The 20,111-nt window shown below is 38.3% G+C and overlaps 2 protein-coding genes across 13 annotated transcripts in view; one reads left to right on the forward strand and one right to left on the reverse strand.

The window, feature by feature from the left end:
* LOC135206988 (plasma membrane calcium-transporting ATPase 3-like) overlaps positions 1-20,111 on the forward strand; it is a 127,583-nt gene that overhangs the window by 15,364 nt on the left and 92,108 nt on the right. The gene's annotated exons all lie outside the window — the stretch shown is intronic.
* LOC135206858 (uncharacterized) lies at positions 16,689-18,506 on the reverse strand. The gene has a single exon (XM_064238341.1). It carries the CDS (start codon positions 18,504-18,506, stop codon positions 16,689-16,691), a length of 1,818 nt encoding a protein of 605 aa, XP_064094411.1.

Genomic DNA, 20,111 nt, shown 5'->3' on the forward strand with positions numbered 1-20,111 from the left:
TTCTGAGTAACTGGCCAATATTCATATTGGGAATTTTCAAAAAATGATAAATGCTGAAGGTATAATCTTTTATTAGAACAGGATCTCAGGTCCAGGACAAGCCATTCTTTTTAACAAAATTTGCATAAAAGAGGGTCTTCTACCAAAAAATTATTATTATTATTATTATTATTATTATTATTATTATTATTATTATTATTATTATTATTATTATTATTATTACAAGCTAGTGTTCACGTATGGAAAGATACGTCTAATCGGATCGGATTCGTACGGCTCTACCCGACAGACGAATCTAAAGTTCATTCCATCAATATTCATACGGGGACAGAGCCGGTTGGTTCGGCAGTTTTAGTTATACATATCAGAAGAATGTCTCTACATTTATTTCAAGGAGGTTCACCTTTTCAAAAGAGCATTTCGCATTTTTAAGGATACTTGGAAGCCTGGTTGGATGGGGGTTAAGGGGTAAGGGGTTAAGGAGGTGGGGAGCGTAAGCGAGTTGTTCTACGTAGTCTCACCTCCCTGCAACTAGTGCTTTTTTGGGGAGGTTGTACTTACTACGCTCTTACTAATTCCAGACTCTCCCTTGCTAGACCATAACCCACGTATATTTTCGTCGTTCGTGAAGGTAGCTTTGGCAGAACTGTAGGCGAGGGTAATAGACTAATAGTACCTTTCTACTCCGTCATCATATCGAACCAAGTAGCCTGCAAGGAGCAAGGAGCCGTGGTTGTGGGGAAGAGCAGAACTTGTAGACGCAAGTGTCATCGTCGGCCTAGCCAGAGTGGAGCGGCTGGAGCCAGCCAGGACTGTCTTGTATCACTAGACCGAGTCAAGGAAAGTGAATAAACAAGGTGTGAAAATCGAAGACTTCATTTTGAAGAGAGAGAGAGAGAGAGAGAGTTAAAACAACGGAGAAAGACAACTTTAGAAACAGAGGCAGTTGAAATTTGTGGAGGGGAGGGTATATAGGTGCGTAGTAGGTGGGCTCTGGGGACTGATTGGGGAGGGTAGGGGTTTGGGGAAGGGGGGCCAGTCGACGTCATTATCTTTAATCACGTCATTACAGTCATGCTAACTCTCCGTGCCTCTCTTGTACATTCTTTCCTTGCATGTTTTTTTATTAGCTCCTTATCCGTCATTCTTCTTCATTCGTCTTCTCTTTCCCTCAGACGAGGGAGTTGCACAAACTAGGTCAAGTGAGTTGGCGCTTTTTGCGTATTTTTTTATTTATATTTATTTTTTTACCGTTATTTCTTTTTTATTTTATTTTATTTTTATTTTACGGAATTCAAATCGAACATTTTAGTACCTACTGAATGAATGAATAGACATTTTTTATTGTTAACTATCTCTCTATTTATCTATCTTCCTATATATATATAATATATTATATATATATATATATATTATATATATATATATATACATACCTACATACATACATACATAATCATACATATATTCTAATATGAGAGAGAGAGAGAGAGAGAGAGAGAGAGAGAGAGAGAGAGAGAGAGAGAGAGAGAGAGTCATGTTATGGACTACGTTTAATATTTTGAATAGTATCGAGAGTCTATATACTCAAGCATGATTGTCGACATTTGAAATGATTTGTATGATGACGTCAGAACTTTATCACTTTTATTTCTTCCTCAACTGTCGTTTTTCTGTAATTACTTGTTTTGCAAGATAATGTGTCTGCATGTGATTACTTACAAAGTAGCTGGTACTACTTATGCTCTACCTCGAAATTCTGGTTTAGTTTTGATTGATTTTACTATAGTAGATTCACATCAACCTTGCATTTGATGTCTAGGCTAGTCCCTTACGACGCTCCTGATTGGCTGTTCATAAGCCAGTCGCAGGGGTGGAAACTCTCAGTCTCTTTCGAGAGTTCACATAGGCAGGATGTACGTTCCACCTTTCCTGAAAGACGTATCCCTCAGAAGAGGTGGAGCATAGATCCTACCCATGTGAACTCTCGAGAGAGACTGAGAGTTTCCACCCCTGTGACTGGCTTATCAACAGCCAATCAGGAGCGTCGTAAGGGACTGGCCTAGACGTCAAATGCAAGGTTGATGTGAATCTACTATAGCGCGGTGACTCCTCATTATCTTTGGGTTCTAGTTTTCTCTGTAATTTGTTATTATCTTACTATTTTCGACTTATTCATTAGTTGCTGAATATTCCAGCCGCTATAATTACAACCGGTGCATCTCTGGCGTAAAGCATTTATCTTTCCTTCGTATGAAAATAAAGTATATCCTACTTTTGCAAGACCACTGAGCTGATTAACAGCTCTCCTATATGGCTGACCCGAAGGATTAGATATTTTCACGTGGCTAGGAACCATCAGTTGGTCACCTAGCAACGTCCGGGACCTACAGCCTATTGTGGTATCCGAACCACATTATATCGAGAAATGAATTTCTATCGCCAGAAATAAATTCCTCTTATTCCGCGCTGACCGAGCCGAGAATCGAACTTAGGACCACCTGATTGGTAGCCGAGCGCGAAAACCACATATCCAACGAGGAATTTTGCTGCCTGTAAAAGTGGTGACATGGGTCCCTGTGACTACAGGTCTGTCGGCTGTCACAGCGCCTCAGTGGCGTGATCGGTATGGTCTTGGCCTGCCACCTCTTCGGTGGCCGCGAGTTCGATTCTCGGGCATTCCACTGAGGGGTTAGAGATGCATATTTCTTGTGACAGAAGTACACTCTCGACGTGGATCGGAAGTCCCGTCAAGCCGTTGGTCCCGTTGATAAATAACCACTGATTCCATGCAACGTTAAAACACCGTACAAACAAACTCGACTGGTACGTGGAGTACAGGTAGAATAGTTACAGGTGAAAATGTCACAGAAAAGGTTACAAGGAGAAAAAAAGGTCGCATTAATCTTTCCTAGATTGTGAACCCAAAGGGTTTTTAACTATACTTTTTTTTTTTTTTTTTTTTTTTTTTTTTGTCATTTGTTCATCCGCCTGTGGTGTTTGCGCATGGTAACACTGCGTCCCGGGCTTTAAATAATATCCTATTTCGAATAATAACGGTGTAATTCGCATACAGTAAATTATTAAAACACTTTTCAGTTGCAAATGTACACCCAAGATGTCCTTTTATTTACCTAAAACTTACACATAACGTAACTATTTAAAAGCCCAGGACGCAGTGTTACCATGCGCGACCACCACAGGCGGATGGACAGATGGAAAAAAACAGATTATAGTTATGTATCAACCTTCGCGGCGTGTCATACTCTCAGCGAAAACAAGACTTGGCGGTTCTTTCAATTTCAAGTAATATCTTTTATTATTGTTTCATTCGTTTGGTTTGATGTTCAGCGCCCCCCTCCCCACACAAGGACGATTTTCTCTCTGGCGGGCCCTCGTACATTTTCTAAATAAGGTGCTTCTTATATTTTATATAATTCTCTTTTAGCGTTTTCTCATCTTATCGTAGCTCCTGCAGAACAGGAGAGTCGTTAGTTTTATTTTTAAAATTCAATTTCTTCTTGTATGATTTTCATTTCAGGCGTTATTTTGTCGTATAGTCTTGGTGTCAAATAAATTCACATCACATTTGCCCTATATTCCTTCATGGTATCTTAGCCTCCCTTCGTGCCTATTTTACTACCAAGTAATTTATTCTTAATTACTGAGCGTTAGCCCATGTTAGCACAAGGCCCAGCGTCATTCGCTCGCAACACAAGGAACTAGATTTCAGCTCATTCTGTCCTGACGAACAGATAATAGCATTCTTCAGAGTCTTTGTGCAACGCACTTGTCGCAGCCAATGACTCACGCGGTTTCGTCAGAATCAGAGAAAAGTGATATTTTCGGCCTTTTAAGTCACTTGACATTTTAATAAACCTGTCACTTTGAAAGAAAATGGGATATTTTCGGCCTTGTAAGTTAACCTGTGACCTAATTTTGGAGAATAGTCGTTTGACATTCTAATAAACATGTGTCCTTGAAAAAAATTGGATATTTTCTGGAGGATGGTCATTTGACTTTTACTAAACCGGTGACCATAAAAAAATGGGATGTTTTCGGCATTTTAAGTTGACCTATGACCTAATTTTGGAGGATAGTCACTTGACATTTTGATAAATCTGTAACCGTGAAAAAAATGGGATATTTTCGGCTTTGTAAGTTAAAGTATGACCTAATTTTGAAGGATAGTCACTTGACATTTTGATACACATGTGACCTTGAAAAAAATAGGATATTTTCGGGCTTTTAAGGGAACCTGTGACCTAATTTTGGAGGATAGTCGTTTAACATTTTACTAAACCTGTGACCTTAAAAAATTGGATATTTTCGGCCTTTTGAGTTGACATATGACCTTGAAAGCCAAGGGCATGTTCAAGTCTAATTTGGGAAGATAGTCACTTGACATTGTACTAAACCTGTGACCTTGAAAAATAAGTCGAGGTTAAGACCATGTCTTCCGCCATAGTCGAAACGTAATGACTTTTGTCATCAGAGATGGTAACAGGGCTACTGGAAATGAAATGATATCTAAAGGTAATGACAAAAGGTAATCACGTTTGTCATCAGGGCTACTGGAATAAAATGATAACTAAAATGCGCTGAGGTAACGTGTGGGTAAACGCAGCTTAATACGTCGATAGGAACGAATAATGGAAAAAAATGCAATATGCAGTAGGTTCTCTGTTTCTGTTTATTTTTGTACTTAAATGAAGAGTGCCCCATCACACAGTCACGACATATTTACATCTCTCTCTCTCTCTCTCTCTCTCTCTCTCTCTCTCTCTCTCTCTCTCTCTCTCTCTATCTCTCTTTACTTTTTTGCTTCGCCAATGTATACTTCTACGGGCTGCTCTATGAGCAAGAGCCCGTGCTGGCATAAGGCCAGCTTAATCTAATCAAAACAACAATGTGTAGGTACTACGCCTTTCTCCCATCCTCTCCAAAAGTATAGTCGACTCTTAGCGCCGCCCCCCCTCTCCTATGTTTTAAGATGCATTAATACGAACAGGCTCTTTAGACTACAAAAGTCCTAATTCCTCCATATTGCAAAAAAAAAAAAAAAAAAAAAAAAAAAACAGACATGTAATTGGCGAAGGTTTACTGTATGGGACAAATTACTATCGATGTTATCTCACGTCTGTTCAAGGGCTTTCTGCTTCAGTATAAAAAGAATTCTTTCAAGGTCGGAAGTTTGTCTTCTTTTTTTTTTTTTTTGGTTTTAGATCAAAGTTTGCCACAAAGTGATTTCGCAAGTTTGTCTTGTGTCATTGGAACTACTTTTGAAAAAAAAAAATTTTTTTTTGCTGTGAAAATTTTATATTTTCGAAAATTAATTCATACACAAATGTAGTATTGAGAGAGAGAGAGAGAGAGAGAGAGAGAGAGAGAGAGAGAGAGAGAGAGAGAGACTTGCATGTAAGGGTGGGTATACACGCATACCCACCCAATAGGTTTAAAACGAATGTTAGCGTTTTTTAATCAAGCACGCTGCTTGCTTTCATTCAGTTCATTCATAGTCGACAGGAAACGGAATATTCTCGACACTTCGTCGACGACATAGGCGCGTGGCATTCCGGCATATTACCCTCCAAATTGCATGACACGCAAAGGTACTGTAGTGGTTGTAATTTGTTATTGATCTAGTATACTTTGGACGTCGGCGTTTTCTTCCTCACTGTCTCGCTAGATAATTATCAAGTAGTAGTATATCTGTGCTAAATTTATTGAAGGCCATCATCAATGACACAAGACAAACTCTCTCTCTCTCTCTCTCTCTCTCTCTCTCTCTCTCTCTCTCTCTCTCTCTCTCTCTCTCTCAATACCACATTTGTGTATGAATTTATTTTCGAAAATATAAAATTTTCACTGCAAAAAAAATATATACATTTTTAAAAGTAGTTCCAGTGATACGTGTTTTCAGTCTGGGTTGACTTTTATTTAACTTGATAATTCAATATTCGTCTTCTGATCATTTTCTGAATACCTAATAATTCACTATTCGTCTTCTGGTCGTTTTCTGAATACTCAGTAATTCACTATTCGTCTTCTGATCATTTTCTGAATACCTAATAATTCACTATTCGTCTTCTGGTCGTTTTCTGAATACCTAATAATTCACTATTCGTCTCCTGGTCATTTTCTGAATACCTAATAATTCACTATTCGTCTTCTGGTCATTTTCTGAATACCCAATAATTCACTATTCATCTTCTGGTCATTTTCTGAATACCTAATAATTCGTACCTAATAATTCACTATTCCTCTTATGGTCATTTTATGAATACCTGCTTTTTTTTGTAAAGGTTTCTTCAATTTTAAATTTAGTGCGTCTTATTTGTAGAAATTTGCTTCTAAAAGTGGATGGTACTTTTTGACTCGCGTCATAATTATGAATAATAATAATGACGCAATACTTGATTGCGGAGAGGTCTTTATATTCATACTAACGGGAGTTTCTATTATTCTCTATTATTCTCTCAAAATATGGAAGAGGTGTCAGTTCTTGTTCTCTGCTGGGAGGAGGCCTGTCTGTGTTGGATCTCCCTTCAGTTCAGGACGTAAATCAGAGATTTGGTAATGACTGGCTGACAATTACGGGATTTATGGCTGTGTAAATGCGGCAGTGAACATTTCTTGGAAAAGTTTTTCTTGTTAACTTCAAAACACACGCACACACACACACACACACACACACACACACACATATATATATATATATATATATATATATATATATATATATGCTATATGTAAATAGAATCTTCTTTTAAAACAGGATACGTCTCGAATACAAAAGGCCCATTAAAACATCTGTTTAAAAGCTAGCTTTAAAACAGAGTGTTCTAATGGGCCTTTTCATACTTGATATTATATATATTATATATATATATATATATATAATTAAGTATATATATATCTATATATATATTATCTATATGTAAATAAATTCTTCTTTTAAAACAGGATACGTCTCGAATATAAAAGACCCATCAAAACACTGTTTAAAAGCTAGCTTTAAAAACAGGTTGTTTTTAATGGGCCTTTTATACTTTATATATATTATATATAATATATATATATATATATATATATATAGATATATATAATATATATATATATATATACAGCTACCTACACCCACATATACATATATATCACACATATATATTGTAATATAGATAGTTAAGTGAAGGACAAGACGTCGAAAGGCCCTGCAGACTTACATAGTTTATCTTTCCTTCGCGGATTTTGTCTTTATTTATGAATTCTTCTTTCCATATTTTCGTGATTCAGTTAACATAATGGGCTTTTAAAAGAGTTTTTTTTAGATGTTAAGACTCTCTCTCTCTCTCTCTCTCTCTCTCTCTCTCTCTCTCTCTCTCTCTCAATACCACTTCTGTGTATGAATGTAATTTTCAAAAATATAAAATTTTCACAGAAAAATATTTTTTGAAACGTTTTGAAAAGTGGTTCTAATGACGCAAGACAAACTCTCTCTCTCTCTCTCTCTCTCTCCAAAGCTGAGATCTTTTTAATTTTAATAAATACAGTACACCAGATGAATGTATGGCGCAATCGCTCTCGTGAGAGAGCTGCGAATTCTCCCAAACCTGAAAATCACCAAATCATGGGTTAGCGGCCTTTGCATGTTACGAACCAATGAACGCTAATGCCCCATGCCCCTGTTGATGCCCTTGGGGCGCCCTATTCAAAAATAAGTCGTTGTCATCAGTAGTAACTACAATACGTCTTGTGATCATCTATCACGTGATCGATACCCCACTCTGCCCATGAGAGTTCACGAGAGTTTATTTTATAAAGTTGTGCTGTACCCAAACCGTATACCTTGTAAGCGCCTCAGTGGCGTGATCGGCATGGTCTTGGCCTGCCACCTCCTCGGTGGCCGCGAGTTAGATTCTCGGGCATTCCATTGAGGTGTTAGAGATGTGTATTTCTGGTGATAGAAGTTCATCACTCTCGACGTGGTTCGGAAGTCACGTCAAGCCGTTGGTCCCGTTGCTGAATAACCACTGGTTCCATGCAACGTAAAAACACGATACAAACAAACAAACATACAAAACCCGTACCTTGTGTGCACTCTGCCCATGAGAGTTCACAAGAGTTTTATTTTATAAAGTCGTGCTGTGCCCAAACCCGTATATACCTTGTTTTGAAGCCAGGTTTTGGTGAAACTTTCATCAAGCAATAAGGTTTTCGTTCAAAACAATAATAATAATAATAATAATACTTTTATTCCACAACATTACAGTGGGTATTCTTACACTGTGCATTGGATTAAAATATACATAAAATGTTTGTTTAAAATTTAACCTCTGCTGATTAAAGTAACATACACATAGATTTATAACTAACTATCCATTAAAAATATTTTACGTAAAAATCATCAGATACATAAAATATCTGCATAAAAACACATCATTATTAATAAAATCCTCCTCCTAATCTTGGTCAGAAGTACAGATATAATACAAAATTAAGATATACCTGTAACATTAAAAAAATATACATTATACAAATGTCAATAATGAACCAAGAAGACTGACACTTTTGAGTGGATTATATTGCTATTAATATATATGACCTAAGCATTCTGGAAGGGCTCCTAGGTGTGACCTTGGGTTCCCGGCTCTATGTGTAAATTGCTGTAATGGCTACCCATGTACGGCAACTCATCATGAGTAAGGGCTGACTTAATTCTCTTTGAAGGTTAGAACTGGACTTCGAGGACAATGTTCTAAGCAATGATTTGAGCTCTTATTTTTGCGCTGAGTTATGTGTATTTGTGTGTGTGTGTGTAATAGTTTTGTGATATAATATAAAAGATTCCCAAATATTTACCCTTCCTTATACATGTGTAATTATCTCATAATTAGGCTATAATTACTTACTCCCAAGTTAGTGTGTGCGAACAAATTAAACAATTCATTCTTCGTGACTTATCATTTTTCAGATACTGTATATTGAACAAATGCGTTCCTTTGTTAGCTATAAGTGGGTAATATCGCTGATGATTTGTTAGAAAATAAATCACCACTGGTTTAATATTTGAATCGAAGGACGATTTCGTTCCAGTGTTGCAGGAACCCCAGTGATTGTCGTTGAGTAATAATTGTGCGTAATTGATTTTGTTCTTTGTTATTGTCAGTAATGGAGAAACAAATCCACAATTGGGTAAATGTACATAAATTTAAATTAAAAAAATTTAAGAATAGCTTTCGGGAATCTGTTCGGTTCCCCTTATCCGGTTCTTTGTTATTGCCAGTAATGGAGAAACAAATCCAGTTATGTAAATGTACATATATCTAAATTTAAAGCTTTAAGGATTGCTTTCGCGAATCTGTTCGGATAAGGAGAACCGAACAGATTCCCGAAAGCTATCCTTGGAGTTTTAAATCTGATATATGTACATTTACATAAATGTGGATTTGTTTCTCCATTTGAAGACTCGTGCTACTATGAGGATTTTTTAATTGCCAGTAATGTTGGTTTCTCTGGAAATGATATGCATAATTAACAATTCATATGCATGCTTCTGTTAAAAAGAAAAAAAAACCAACTTTAAGATATACTATTATGGCAATTAATGACTCGAGTATGATGTTAAACTTTCGAAAGTTTCCATTTTAGTCGTCACCTACTCACTGTACCTCAGAGGTCAAAGTCACGAACGGTTGACCTCATCAGGCATCGACTAACATTAATGAATCTTTCCTCAAGAAGAGCCACAGCGACCCTTATTCCGCTCCAAGCAATGGATTGGCACGGCGTGAGGCATCAGCGGTGCACTATTTTCAGTGGCTCAGTGGCGTGGTTGGTATGGTGTTGGCGTGCCATCTCGGTGGCCGCGAGTTCGATTCTCGAGCATTCCATGGAGGAGTGAGAGATGTGTATTCCTGGTGATATAAGTTCACCCACGACGTGGTTCGGAAGTCACGTAAAGCCTTTGGTTAGTTAGTCCCGTTGCTGAATAACCACAGGTTCCATGCAACGTAAAAACACCATACAAACAAACAAACAAATTAATATAGGGCATTTTTTCGGCATCCTTCAGTATGTGTACCTAAGTCATAAACATCACTTTTGTCCCAAACATCACTTTTTGTCACAAACATCGCTTCTGAAGTTTGTGGTCGATCGAAGCTGTGTGCCCGATCCATTGACGTACAATGATGACGCATAAGCGAGGACTTGGGTAACGTCAGTTTTGGGCGATTGCACCGTTAGTTATATCAATCGATCACTTATCGACGGCTATTTGGTCTGAAGTTCGGCACCAAGATGCTTAAAGTTCTAGAAGTCGCCGGGAAACGTGTGTGTCCACGGGACACCTTTTATGCCTTAAGGCTCTTGCAACGAATTCTCTACCCAAGGCAGGAAGGAGGGAAGGGATAATAGTACTAATATTGGATTATTGGGAAAGAGAGATATAGATCAATGTGTTAGATCTGTTTGAAATATTATTACTCGTATAATACTTGTTTGTGTTTGTATGTTAGTTGTGTCCACGAAGTTCAAGGTTACGGTTATAAATAATAATAATAATAAAAAGAAACTGGATATTGTTCGATATAGAAAAAAATGGTAATTTCTATAAACGTAAAGTACATGAAATATACGCTTATAAGGATATCAACTTTTGTTGTGTGTTATGTTAAATGTCTTGTCTTTCAAATACGCCCGTTCACACTTCTTAATTATGTTAGCATTACGTTTCGCTTGCACTATTATAGCTTTGAAAAGGATGGCTTTGAATACTTCTCATGATTTAAAGAGACGTGCTATAAATATTTAGATTTTTTTTAAAATTCGGCATTATCTTGCTCGAACGTTTATAGTCTTATTACAATCTTGCTTTGATCATTTTTCGTTTGCACTCTATCTTACCATATATATATATATATATATATATATATATATATATATATATATATATATATATATATATATATATATATATATATATATATATATGTATATATATATATATATATATATATATATTATATATATATATATATATATATATATATATATATATATATATATATATATATATATTACTGCAGTGCTATGAAGGCTTTCGTTTCATTTAAGAGGTTTCTGAAAAAAAAAGAAAATTCGTGCGCAACACGACCTTAAACTGAATAATTTCATTTAAAGAATCGAATTTAAAATTAATTTTCATTCATTTTAGACGCAGTCTCCCCCTAATCATTTTATATTTGAGAAATGGCCATGCAGTAAATATTAGTTTCTGTCTTGATTTTAGTGTGATAACTTCTACAGTTTTTTCCGATCTCACAATGAAGTGTTTTATAGTTGTAGACACCATCACAATACCTGACATTAATCTTAGACGCGATCTAATGGTAATTGTTTTGACGTCTGACAATGAATAGTTTTATAGTTGCAGATACCATCACAATACCTATCATTAATCTTAGACGCGATCTAATGTTAATTGTTTTTTTTAGCTTTAAAGCCAATGATTCCATGATTTTTTGTAGTTTTGATTATACATTCTTCAAAAGTTCATGTGACAAAAGCTGTATGATTCAAGGAGACGGTAAGAGAAGTGTGACAATCGAATCAGTGCCACTGACATCGGGAGTATAAGAGTCTGACCTTGAGAAATATTAGTCTAACATTATTATCGCTCATCGGGTTCAATAGGACAACCCCCTACATGTAGCCCCACCCATCCCTCCCACCCCCACCCGTGCAGGTAGTAACGCCCACCTCCCACCTTCAACCAGAAACTCTCCGCTTACGAGCTCTACAAAATTTCATGGTATTCTTACGTACCAGGAGATAATGGTAAATATTTTTTTTTTTTTTTTTTTTTTTAGCAAATTGCTACTATTTTTCATCTTTATTTTATCTTATATGTGAAGAAATTAAGTAGTTAGAAAGTATAGAATTAGAAATGTGAGCCTTCCTATCGCTTGTGATCAGGTATTGTTAGTTCTCAGATAGTTCTTTGCAAATTAACATGAGACGACATGTGAAGGTCAATAAACAGAAATGTCAATTTTAAAAAACTTAAATAAAATGTTTTTTGCGACTAAGTGCAGAATAAATCCCACAAATGTCACTTAGAAAAAGTAAATCATTTTTTTTTCGATTAAGTATAGAATAAGACCCATTGGGGATAAGAATAAGCGCATTTACACCAAATAATAATAGTAATAAATAAACATAAATAACAGTAAGGAGGAAACTGGTATGTAAAGTGAAATTAAAGAAGGACTCAAATATATCCATGGCTATGAACGGCTATGATCACGCTATGAGCCCATAACTTACGCGAAAAGTCGAAAGGCAAAAACATTCTATGTACATATACACACCAGCCGGTCGTAAGTTATCGTCTCTGCAAACTGTTAATAAACTTCGATGACCAATAACAGTGAAATTATTCTTTACGACAGCGGGAACCGGCTTTTTCTGGATTCGATTCGTAGGCGAAGGGTTGGCCCAAGGTTGGCCTAGAGACCCCTCTGCCCTAGACCGATATTGCATGTCTGAACTAGTTCGCGAGACAGTTGCAGTGTTGGGCGCAAGTGCTTCGCATGTCTGCACTCCGAGGAAAGTATAGTATATACCAGTGTAAAACAGTGATGAAGCTTTAGTGTCGTTCTGCGTTAAAACAGCGTTGGGCCAGGAAAATGAAGACCTATTTTAAACAACGATGGGCCGGGGAAACGTAAACCTCGGTTTTTCGCTGCATATTGCCATAGAGACTAAAGGTCTTCGACTCCAGTAGACCTTTTATTCAGCACTTCTGATCACTGCAATCAGAGCTCTGAAGTTTTTGCTGAAATTTTAGTGTCTTTCTGTGTTAAAACTGCGTTGGGCCAGGAAAATGTAGACCTCTGTTTTTCTCTGCATATTGCTATAGAGACTTAAGGTCTTCGACTCCAGTAGACCTTTTATGTAGTACTTTTGATCACTATACTCTGTTTTTTTTCCATCTGTCCATCCGCCTGTGGTGTTTGCGCATGGGAACACTGCGTCCCGGGCTTTAAATAATATCCTATTTCGAATATTAACGATGTAATGCGCACACAGTAAATTATTAAAAGACTTTTCAGTTGCAAATGTACACCCAGATATTCTTTTATTCCCAAAACTTACACATAGCGTAACTATTTAAAGCCCGGGACGCAGTGTTACCATGCGCGACCACCACATCCGGATGGACAGATGGAAAAAAACAGAGTATACACTCGGAGCTCTCTGAGTTTTTGCTGGTATTGAATATCTATTTTTTTTAATGCCTTGTGATCTAAATCAATTTTTGGAGATTTTCAAGCAGTAGATCTGCAACATTCTCGTGAATATTACGTTTATGATTCAAGTTATTTCCTTATAGACCTGTAGACCTACACTTAGAGAGCTTCACATATTTCTTCGTATTACTGGAGGCTTTCAATAATTATGACCTTTTAGTGTATAATAGGGTTAAGATTTTGGCATATGTGCTTAGTCGTGGCTCTGTTGGCCTATGCAAGTGTTTTTGTTGCCTATTAATCACAAGAAGTGAGGTACATTCTTATGTTACTATATATAGCTAGGTTCAATAGTAAGCCCTGTTGGCTTTCTGTGCATATTTTTGTTGTACGTTGTATGCTAAACTTTATTTGCACAGAGCTTTCTACGTGCATATACGTTTCGAAAGTGTGTGTGTGTGTGTGTATGTATTTGGTTTTAAAAGGAAAGTCTCCAGATAGACATACGAGTAGGCATAAGTTTAAAAAAAAAAAAAAAAAAAAAAAAAAAAAAAAAAAAAAAAAAAAAAAAAAAGAGGTCAACTGCTCCAAACGTGATTAGACCTGAATAGCTTTTTCAGAAAGAAATATATCTAGTAGGTATTTTTTTCTTTATTCTTTGCAAACTGATAATTGGAAATCTTTTGAAGCAACGGACAAGGTTCGCCATCTTACCCTGTGGACTCACAGAACAGAGAGCTTTGGTTTAATTCGAAGATTGAGTATATATACATTGTAGCGCAACTGCAGGGGCTTGCGCCTGCCCAATCAGAATAAGACCATTGACACCTCAACCAACCATACGAACGAGGCATGTAACGTCACGACGTTGAAGTCGTTACAGACATTTCATTCTGCAAATGAAATAATTACAATAATATTTTTATCCTACTTTACAGAGAAAATGTCAACAGACCTAAATTAAAATTAAATTACACTTACATTACGACTTACAAAAAACAATAATAAGTATATTACAACAAAACCAATCAAAACAGAAGTAACAAATTTGAATATGAATCGACCAGTAAATTACAAATGGAATTGATCAATCAATACAGTTACTTACTCCAAGCTATTTAGTTGGAGGGCGCAGTCTTATTCTAAATTATTAATGGCGATCTCGAAAGAGAACCGCCCAGCTCCAGGCCTCAAGATCAAGTGTAAAACAACGATTCTTTGGGCAGATTTTCGCTTGTTAAAGAATTCGTCCAGTACCTAGTTTGGCAACTAAACGACCCCAAATTTTATAATTGGCTAGTTCAATAATGGAAATAGAAGACGCGATTCGTGTCTGTTTACACTCCGGAGCTTTATCTCGGGTTAATTTTTGCTCTGTTATAAATTATACACGTTTTTTCATGAATATTTAAAATTCACGTTTGAACCTTTTATGTAACAAATTTTACATACTAGAATTATAGATAAAACTTTATCTCATTTGATAAATAAGCAAGAAACCGGAACTTGAATTTTTAATTTTTTATTTTTTTTTTTATTTTTTTTTTTTACTTAATAAGAACATGAAACAAAACGACAACATATAGAAAAGTACTCAATTAGATGAAATTGCACTTTTTGTAACAAAATTTTACGTTATATGCAACTGAAAATCACATGTATGTTACTGTAAATGTCTACAAATCAGTACGTTCATTGTTCCTCAGAATGACAACCAAATCTCTGACCGACTTAGTGACAAACTTAGATTTTTCATCAGACTTATACCGCACCGATACTGAACGTGTTATATTATCAGACGACTTGTTTTCAGAAACAACTTCGCCCCAATGCCACTTGTTACGCACGGGATTAGTATCTCTGATTATTACAATATCATTTATCTCTACTCCCCGGTTGGAATCTGACCACTTTTCTCTGGGAAGAAGAGCTGGAAAAATTTGATCATACCATATTTTCCACCAATGATTTAAAAAAAGTTCATTCAGTGCGAGTATTTTTGTGTACTCTATTTGCTCAGGTGTTTTAGCCAACTCAAAATCTAAAAGTTCACTGATATCACCGCTTGATCTACCCAAAATAAGGTCATTTGGACGTAGTAATCTCACAGCGTCTAATTTGGCAACATTATTTCTATGAACACCTAAGGCCTATCATTTATCATATCAGCAACACTGTACATTAGTCTCTGCAAACGCAACTTGGTAAATTCAGGTTTTCTCGAAGCAGTGACAGCTTCTAGAGTATTCTTCACAGTTCTGATCATCCTCTCAGCTTGTCCAACTGACGAATGAGCTCCAGATGGTACGAAGTGCCAGGTTGTTGTTTCGGGATTTGTCTGAATCTTTGCCATCTTGGTATGGTTCCAAAGGCTCTCCATGACATTTGCAGCACCACGGATTTGCGAACCAAGATCTGCAGTCACAGACGTGGGTTTTCCGCGGATTCTAGTGAAAGCATCAAAACCTGCAAGGAAGCAGTTGGTATCATAACCTTCAAGGACCTCTATGTGGGCCGCACCAGATGCACGACACACGATGACCAGAATCCAGGCTTTACCAGAATTTACCTGGTAATTTCTCGTCTCGCGGCGATCTGCGATGGTATTGAACGGACCAGCTATGTCAATGACCACATGCTCGAATACTGGTGATCGCACGAGTTGTTCCACCTTACGAGGAGCGATCTCTACTTGGGCGATCTTCTTCCGTAAAAAGCGACAATATGGGCACTGCGACACAACTTTGCTGACGAACCGTTTACCGTTGAGGATCCAGAACTGCTCACGTACTAGGCAGAAAGTAGTATCCGCGCACCACGAGTGCTGCGGTTGGTGACATTTACGCACCAAGATCTCTGCAAAGGGTTCAGAGTATGGTATAATCGCAGGCGGGTTTGATAGAGCAGCACCAGTACGACCTAGTGCTCTCCACACACCGTCGGCGTCCAGTATTGGGTTCAGTGACTTTAGCTTATGTTCCACATCTGACGGAAGCGACTGCTGAGCCTGTTGAATAAGAAAAAAGTTTGATATTACTAACTCACGCTTGGTAGGCACAAATGTATCATTTTCAGCAAACCATCTCGAACGTTCTGCTTTCGTCATACTACTGATGGCAACTGGAGTAGTCTTCACTGTTCTCTTCAGTCGATCTCTGAAAAATTGTGAAGCATTTTCCATAAATCTTATGATTCTAGAGATGCGACGTTTAATCTTCATCAGGCTGTCATTTTTTTCGACCGTTATGTTAAATGTTTTTAGGATATCAAGAATTACTGAATAATCTTCATTTGTTCCACCATCAATCTGGACACATAGTGACTTGCATCTTCCAATGGTCATCCGTGGATCTTTTATTCTTATGTCCAGATCTTCTTTTTTCGCATGAACTTCATTTGAATGTTTGACTGGCCATTCGTTGATGTCCTTCTTCATGAAGTCTGGACCTTTTGCCATCTGTAATCCTTTCCCATTTCAGATGGGTTAAGACCGCGTGACGCATCATCGGCAACATTGTTTCCAGAGTCCACATGGTACCAATCACGAATATCAGTCAGAGTTTGTATTTCACTGATACGGCTGGCTGTCCACATGTTGAACTTGTAAGGCTCATGACGCAGTTGTCCCAGAACTATGGTGCTGTCAGTTAGCAGCATTACCCTTTCAAAAATGAAGCTTGATTTTTTGACAATAGTCTGTTGCATTCTGGCACCCAGCAGACATCCAAGTAACTCACCACGGGGGATCGTTAACGTCGGAATTTGTGGCCAAGGTTTTGCCTTTGACATGGCAAGAACAGATGCTCGCTCGCCATTTTCCAACTTCCAGTTGTAGTACGCGACACATCCATAGGCAGTCTGAGAACTATCACAAAAAATTACTAGAGTGGGTTTGCCAACTGCAGTTTCCGGTGTAAGGCAGCGAACAAACCTGACTTCTTTTAGACCGTAGATCGAACGAATCACTTCTTTACACCGACTTCGGGTTGTAGGTAGGTCATCATTGCCATCTAGGATCGGATCGTCCCATTCCTGTTTGAGGCGGAATATTTGACCTAGTTCGTGCTTCAGGCAGATGGTAACCGGAGTTGCAAGTCCCGTCGGATCATAGATGGTTGCTATGATCTGTAGATAATTTCTTAGACTGAAAGTATCAGGGAAGGCATCATCAAAGTCTTCTAAACTGATATCTTCCTCTGATCTAATGCCTCTCCTTTTCTTTGAGAAGTTAATCCTACCTGAAATGGAAATTTCATCGTTTGTAGAATGATATATTATACCCAGGATCCTTTCCTGCTCTGGTGTCCGTCGCACATTGTCAGGTACATCCGGGCACTTCTTTATGTCGGCATCAATATCACTTTCACTTCCACCGATCATGAAATGCTTTATGATGAAGGATGCCTCACTGAGGACAATGTTGAGTTCCTTAGCAAGTTGTAATGCCGTGGAAACATCATCAACACTTGTAGTACCATCATCAACATACAAGTTCGATTTTACGAATTCGTATACCTGTGGGTACTTGTCCTTGAATTTCTCAGCTATGATGAGCATTGCTACACTGCATATACCACCTGCCGGAGTAGTTCCCCAGGAGTTTCGTAGTAATCGCAGCGTCTTTACTTCTTTTTCCTTGTCCAGTTGATTCCACAAAAGGCGGTGCAGATGAGATTCTTCTGTCTCAAGGCGAACAGTGAAGTATGCTTTACTTATGTCCATTGCAACCGGTATTTTTCTTTCCTGGAACCTTAAACGCAGGGTTGGAATTGGTGGAATCAAATTTGGTGGTGGTTCCCACAAGGAGTTTATAGCCTTGCCTTTAAATGGAACACTTGCATCAAATATGATTCTGAGTGGGGTTGAGGAACTATGCTCATTAAAGTGTGCGAAATGACAGATGTAGTAGACTTTGCCACCATTCGATTTCCACTGCACATCCTCCTCAGCTGTAACCTCTGTCATATAGCCGTCGTTGATCAACTTTTCAAATTCTTCTACATACCAGTTCTTTAAAGCTTCGTTTCTGGACATGGTACGTGTTAACGAATTTAGGCGTTTGAGGGCAATAGGTCGATTATCCGACAAGGTACGGAAGCTTTCCTTCCATGGTAACTTGCAAACGAATATCTTCTGTTCAGGGTCGTAGGTGAGACAACTCTTGTATGTCTGTACTCTTCGCTCCTCTTCTGAGTTTATGCCGACCGCGTCGCACCGATGACAAACCGGACCATCCTCTACTTCACACATACGATCAAACACAGTCTCAGCACTGGTCTTTATTGAAAGAACAGACTGTCCGCCATTTTCTGCAACCTGCTGGCACGGAGCCATTTGCTCCGGGCTTTATCTGTGGAAACTTCCCCTTTCAGCCGTTCAGCATGACTTACTGCAACTGATGACGTTGACTGCAGAAGAACAGCAGAAATCTTTCTGTTGAGGAGCTCCGACAGCATCACACTTGGTTCATGAGAATTGGCGGCAAAAAATGTCTCGTGAGAACCGTGTAGAATGAACCCGAAGTTAGTCTCAGCTAAAACAAGGTTTTCTCTTGTCTTCACCGTTCGCGGAAATATGCTGGCATGATTGTCTCCGATGAGCAACTCGATGTCACCGTGAACAGGCTCTAAAAGTTCCGATGGATCGACATCTTCTTTGAACATGTCAGCAGCTACATGATAACTGCCTCCATCAAGTTCACCAATATAATCGACACCAATGCAATCAACTGCAGTCACGAAGTTACCTTCTGCATCGTAGAGTGGGATGCTGTACAGATCAGCCGGTCCCCAATCTTGTGGCTGGCTCTCCCCAGCAGTCCTCATCATTAAGTTCTTGATTCTGGATACTGGTTTGATACAAGCTTCCCTTGCCACCGAGTTCAGAATCTGTGAGACAGTGGCTCCCAAATCATAAAGAACTGAAACATCAAAAAGATTCCCTTTCCTTTTTATGAAGGCTGTATGACTAGGTCTCATTGTGTTCTGGCCTAGATGATGACGGAGTTTCTCGCAATCAACAGGACCATAAACCATGCTTGACGCAGCTAGGCAAGCAGCATGCAATAGAGTATGATGGTTGTCTGGCATCTTGCAATTAACCTCCTGACAAACGTGCTTATTTCTGCACTGATTTGAGGGGTGAGAACCAAAGCACTTTTCACACCGGTTATGTTCTTTCAAGGTTTCTTTCTTTTTTATGGATGAAAGACCTAGGAACACTCTGCATTCAGAAGTTTGGTGATCAGCCATAGAATGAAAAACACACGATTGAACGGAAGATGGGGAATTTTTTGGCTTCCTGGTTTTCGATTCCTTCCAACCGTTACCCTTTTTGGGCGTTCCATTCTTGCCAGGCTTGACACCTTTCGAACCGCTGTTACCAATGTTTCTGTCCTTACTGCTAACCTGATAATTCTTAACGACCATCGTCGGCTCTTCTCTGAAAATGTAACTAGAATGAGCTTCTGCTCGCAATTTAGCTGTTTCTTCGATTGAGGCTGCCGTGTCGGCCATTCCTAAGAGTAGATCAAAGGAGGCTTCGGCATCAAGGTCGTCTGCCAGAATTTTTCTGTCGATTCTCCTGCGCAGTTCTACTGGAATTTTTTCCATTACGATGGAAAATGCCGACTCACCTAACGCAGACGTTCGGTTTACCGATCTCAGGTCCTCTTTAGCGACAGTAAGTTCCGTTACCAATCGACGAAGACCATCTGCATCAGACTCGCTTCTGACAGGCCTAATGTCATGGACGTCCTTGAGGACTGCGTCACGGATGGTGTTTCCCCTTCCGTAAATACAATCTAATGCTGCATGTCCTTCATCCAAGCTCGATTTCGACTGAACAATGAGGCCT

This window comes from Macrobrachium nipponense, chromosome 31, assembly GCF_015104395.2.
Source record: "Macrobrachium nipponense isolate FS-2020 chromosome 31, ASM1510439v2, whole genome shotgun sequence".
NCBI classification, from domain to species: domain Eukaryota; kingdom Metazoa; phylum Arthropoda; class Malacostraca; order Decapoda; family Palaemonidae; genus Macrobrachium; species Macrobrachium nipponense.